This window comes from Gossypium arboreum, chromosome 7 (genome assembly GCF_025698485.1).
Source record: "Gossypium arboreum isolate Shixiya-1 chromosome 7, ASM2569848v2, whole genome shotgun sequence".
NCBI lineage: Eukaryota > Viridiplantae > Streptophyta > Magnoliopsida > Malvales > Malvaceae > Gossypium > Gossypium arboreum.
The window spans coordinates 8666909-8672755 of NC_069076.1; the positions used below are offsets into that span (position 1 = coordinate 8666909).

At 35.2% G+C, this 5847-nt stretch overlaps 1 protein-coding gene across 1 annotated transcript; it reads left to right on the forward strand.

Annotated features, from left to right (window-relative positions):
• Nucleotides 1-323: 323 nt before the first annotated feature.
• On the forward strand, nt 324-5006 carry LOC108469842 (OBERON-like protein). Its single transcript, XM_017770904.2, has 3 exons — nt 324-551; nt 1233-2389; nt 4168-5006. The coding sequence occupies exons 2-3, from the start codon at nt 1252-1254 to the stop codon at nt 4785-4787; spliced, it is 1758 nt and encodes a 585-aa protein (XP_017626393.2). The 5' UTR covers nt 324-551; nt 1233-1251; the 3' UTR covers nt 4788-5006.
• The last annotated feature ends 841 nt before the right edge of the window (nt 5007-5847 follow it).

Here is a 5847-nt window from a genome sequence, read left to right on the forward strand (position 1 = left end):
GAGAATGTACATTTTAAAATTTGACTTGGATTATTATATATATATATATATATATATATATATGGAAAAAGATGTCACAATAAGTCATGAGATTAAGACCATGGATACCCAAACTCTTGAATTTGTCACTATTTTACATGTTTTACCTGTTAAAAAACAAAAAATTTCGGCTAAATACAATATTCAACATGTGGAATATATTTAAGAAAAAGAAAAAGAAATTATGTTGCACTTTCTTTTTAGTATACTTTTTTCTTTTAATTTTATTTTGACCCTTTCTTTCTATTATCAGAAAAAGTATGAGGTTTTTCATTCAAAAAAAAGAAAAAGTAGAAGAGGCAGACAGAACTTTTGAAAATTACATTTTTATCCCAAGACGGCATCACCGTTGCATATCCTGGAAACAATGTGAGCCTTTGGATAAAAAAGCTATATAATTTAAAGAAAAAAAAACATCCTCATTTTCTCGAACGGCTCTCTGACTCCGGTCATTGGTCAATCTCTTCTTCTCTCTCTCCGTTCTGACCGTTTCGATCCAATCTTCGTTAAAGGTATTTTCTTTTCTTTTTCTTATGGTTTATCAATTTTAGGGTTTTCTCTCTTGATTTTCGTTTCATTTTGAGTTTTCGACCTCGTTCGATTAGCAAAATGTGCTACTTTCTGGTTTTAGGGTTTCTCGCTTTATAAAAGATTTCTTACTTGGTTGAATTTCGATTTGGGGGAGTTTCATTGCTGGGTTTCGAACTGGGGGACTTCACGAGATCTGAAGAATTATTGTTTGAAAGGAACGAATTTAAGGTGGTTTTGAAAAGTCTCAAGTTCTTGGATGTTGATATGCATTTGGATTTGGATTAAAAACTATTTGGTCAATTGAGTTTCCATCATGAAGTAAAGATGGATAAAACCCTTCCCAAAATTGGTCCTCTTTTTCGGATTCTAAGGACCGAGACTACAGAAATTGGTCTTTTTGTTGTTTTGAAATGCACGCTCTTCGTTTTATATGGAGAAAAATATATTGGAATAGTATTACTTGTTAAATTGTTTCGCAGGCACTTTCAACGATAATGATTTGGTTCTTACCGTTTGCTTCTAATTTTAAGCAACTTTTATGAAGGAAAAATGAAAATCGCAAAAATCAAGCATGAACTTCAATATAAAGAGCTTTAAATTTATGTTATTTTGTATTCTATGTTGTGCTAGACAATGACTCTTTGAGTTGCTTTTATTTGCAGAGTAATCAAGATTTTATTTATGGGAACATCGTCGGGTTCTAATATTAACCACCAGCATTCATCGAAGATGTTGCCCCCACGGCAACAACCACGACCAGGGAGCTTACAAACTTCGTTGTCTTTAGTCTCCTCTGAACATCGCTTGTCACCTGATGCTCAAGAACCTAGATCGAACTCAGATAACGTTCATGAATCCCCAACTGAGAGTGCTAGCTCACAAGAGACTTGGCCTACTGCTGATGCTGTCACAGCAAAGAAGATGGAAAATGGGAAAATAGAAAATGACTGCCCTGAGCAATCTGTCATTCGTCGTGTTTCTAGTGCTGATAAGATAACTCTTAGAGACATCGCAAGAGAAAGAGTTGATGTTATCTCTGAAAAGATGCATCGCCTACCTGATGAATTTCTAGATGAGCTAAAGAATCAACTCAAGGCTATTCTGGAAGGCAATGGAGGGTCACAAAACAGGGAAGAGTTTTTGATTCTGCAGAAGCTTGTTCAAAGTAGATCTGATTTGACAGCAAAGACATTGATTAGAGCACACCGGGCACAGCTCGAAATCCTCGTTGCAATAAATACAGGAATTCAGGCATTCCTGCATCCAAACATCAGTTTATCCCAAACTTCTCTCATTGAGGTTTTTGTGTACAAAAGATGCAGAAACATTGCATGTCAAAACCAGCTACCCGCAGATGACTGCACCTGTGAACTATGCGCCAATAGGAATGGTTTTTGCAATCTATGCATGTGTGTCATCTGCAACAAGTTTGATTTTGAAGTAAATACCTGCCGCTGGATTGGTTGTGATTTATGCTCCCATTGGACTCATACTGATTGTGCTATTCGTGATGGGCAAATTTGTATGGGCCCTTCTGTTAAAAGTGGATCAGGTCCTACTGAAATGCTTTTTCGCTGCCGTGCTTGCAATCGAACATCTGAGCTGTTTGGTTGGGTCAAAGATGTCTTCCAACATTGTGCTCCAGCCTGGGATAGGGAGGCTCTTATGAGAGAACTTGATTTTGTTAGTAGGATTTTTCGCGGAAGTGATGACCCTAGAGGGAAGAAACTCTTCTGGAAGTGTGAGGATCTTTTGGAAAAAATGAGGGGTGGACAACCAGAATCCACTGCTTGCAGATCGATATTAATATTTTTCCAAGGTACAATGTGGCTGATTTTTTAATTATCTTTCGAATTATCATGTGGAATTTTGTTTGTTATGCAGTGAAAATGTATTGGTGATGGAAAATATAGCTCAGTTTTGCAGGTATTCTTCTTTCAATTTATTCATCAACTTTCTGATGATCCTTCCCAACAGGTGAATCATGTCATGCAGTATAATTGCCATCCTGCTTTGGTTACAGCACAAATTTTATCTGGTGCTTGTTGTTTGGGATCTTAAGGCTCCCTTTTTCATTTTTCTTGGAAAATAAAAAATACTGAAGAAAATGTGTTTGGTTTGAAAGTGATAAATATGATTTTTGGAAATAAAATGAAATAAAATAAAAATTAGAGAACAATCAAAAGTTGTTTTCTTTGTTTTTACTAAAAAGTGGGTTTAGCTATAGTGGTTCAAACCCCATATAAACACAAAATTATTATTATTTCTAATAAATTTTAAACATCATATCTGTTATCCTAGTTCAAATCGATAATGTTTTCATGTTTTCATTATTGAAAACAAATTTTTGCTTCTATTTGCCAATGAGTTTTCATGTTTCTATTTTAGAAAAATAGGTACCTAACATGTTCTCATTATTGAAAAGAAATTATTCTTTCTATTTACTAAACATGTTTTTCAATTTTTAGAAAATAGAAAATGAAAACTATTGTCAAAAATGAAAATAAAAAATAATTTCAGAAACCAAACAGAGCCTAAACTTTTTAGGACATGAAGTTATTTGGAACGTTTGATTTATAAATATTAACTTTATATTGCAAGTTGCTTTTCTGGTTTAATATGTGTGATAAGTCTTGCTGAAATTCTCCGTGCCCTTTTGGAGAAATCTGCATTACTGTTTGTGACTCAAACTGCTACTCAGTTTCTGATTGGGACAATTTTTTTACTCTAGCATTTACATAACAAGGGTGCTGCGGGGGTTTACAGTAGAAGTTGATCATGAGCTAGGTGTTGTGGTTTTAGGACTTGGATTAGAAACGAGAAATTGGGGTTTTAGGGTTTTTTTTTTTTTTTGGATGGAAAAGATTCAATCTTGATAGCTGCAAGCAAATGGAAAGGAACAAACCTGTTCACTGCTCTGGTTGTGAATGGTCTGTGTCAAAAGTAACTTGTGGTTGGGTTGCAATGGCGATGTTAATTTTGTTGTGGTTCATGTGTACTTGAGATTTACAAGTTTGTTTTAGGACTGCTTATTATGTTTGGCTGATGTGGCTATCTGCATGACTATTTCAAGGAAGATTTACGAGTGCTTATTAAGCTTGGCTGATGTGGATATATGCTTGAGAGTTTCAAGTAAGATTTAGGACTACTTATTGGTTTGGCTGATCTTGGTATCTGCTGGGTGTTTCAAATAAGATTTAAGATGGCCTATTTTAGGAAAACACTGGAAATCTGTGAAAAAAGAAAGTAAAGATCAAAACTTCAATTCAGAAGGCATAAAGAGCAAATCCCCAAGAATTGTTAGACTTCGAATAAGAAAAGACTCACATTGGACAATTCTAGGAAAATCTGCTTTGATTGAGGGGGCTTTTCTCTTGTTAAAATACCTGCCATGAGAATAACCTACAATGAAAAAGAGTTCCTAACCTTGGACTAGTTATAAAGGAGTCTTAAAACGGGGGTGCTTGATGGGTTATATTAAAGAAATATCATGAATTCAACTATTCCCGACATTTCATATCGCATCTAAAACATTTTTGTTCTTTGAATAGTAAGATTTTATTGCTTGAATTTAAATAATTGTTATTCCTTGTATAGAGCTTGATATGGATTCTCCGACAAGTCTGGAAAATGGGGAAGGTGGACGTCTGATAGCACCACAAGAGGCGTGCAATCGAATTGCAGATGTAGTCCAGGAGGCCATAAGAAAGATGGAAATGGTGGCTGATGAGAAGATGAGGATGTTCAAGAAAGCTCGCTTGGCTCTTGATGCTTGTGATCGGGAGCTTGAGGATAAGGCCAAGGAAGTAGCAGAACTGAAGCTGGAGAGACAAAAAAAGAAGCTGCAAGTAGAAGAGCTGGAGAGGATTGTAAGGCTTAAACAGGCAGAGGCTGATATGTTCCAGCTTAAGGCCAATGAGGCAAAACGAGAGGCTGAGAGGCTTCAAAGGATTGCACTTGCAAAGTCTGATAAATCGGAAGAAGAGTATGCTAGCAGTTACCTGAAACTACGGTTGAGTGAGGCAGAGGCTGAGAAGCAATATTTGTTTGAAAAAATAAAGCTGCAGGAGTCCTCACGGGCATCGCAGAGTAGTAGTGGAGGTGACCCTTCACTTATGTATTCCAAAATCCGTGATCTGCTCCATGGGTACAATATCATCCCCGCTAAAACAGAGTCTCAGCCAAATGAGCGTCATGGTTTTAGAGCAAATCCCTGACTGTCTGATGTGCGAGTTAGAATATGTTGCTTTGTTGGTAAATTAGAGTGTTAAGTTTGCTGTTTCATTTTAATGTATGAAACCTTCAATGAATTGTCGGTTAATAGTTTATTAATCATGTAAAAGTAAATTAGTTGTCTTATGATATGTTGTCTTCATGTACGAACTTCCATTCTGTGGCTTCGAATGTGCAATGAGAAATCTCCAATTTCATATAAATGTGTTTTTAGCAGGAACTACGTTTTATTACTCATCTGGAGTGTACTTTGTGAGGCACATATTAGGATTTTAGTTTATATTTTTTCAAAAATCAAATACTGAATCAGTATGCCCTACTTCTAGTATGAACTTAGACGCGACAAAAGTGAGTTAAATTCCAAAGCTTACTTTAGAATGTGGCAGACATTTTTGTGGCATGATCAGGAGTCATGTGAGTGGCGAAGAATGGTTGAATGTTCATACCATGATGTCTAAATTCTAGACCCCAATTTCAACTTTTTGTTGTTTTTAAGTAGTCGACTCGGGGTCTTTTTTGAGAATGCAAGGCTAAGGCTCAATTTGGTTTCAGGATGTTTTTCAAACTGAAAATTGAAAAATATTGAAAATAAAGGTTTAAATGAATTGGTCCCAATTTAAATTATATGAAAGAAAAAATATATATATTATCAGTATTCAAGTTTGACATTTGGTTTAATGTGGTACTCGAGTTCTAGTTATATATTTTGGTATCTAAAAGTAACAATATTAATATTTTTAGTGTTTAATTTAGTTTTAGGTTTGATTTGATGAAAATTAATATCATTATTGTAGGAACCCTAGTTTGTTCCTCTATTCAATTCACTGTTCAGACAATGTGTTTAGGCATCATTGTTCAAACAAATGTTTGAATATGAATTCGAACAGAAATAGGCAATAAGCAAAAAAAAAAAATAAGGGAAATAAACACGAGATTTATTAACGCAGTTCAGATTCACCAATATTACGGAGTTTCGCTCAGTAAATGATTTTATTCAACAATTGATCTAGTAACCTATAGGCTAAAACCCTATCTACCCTTACA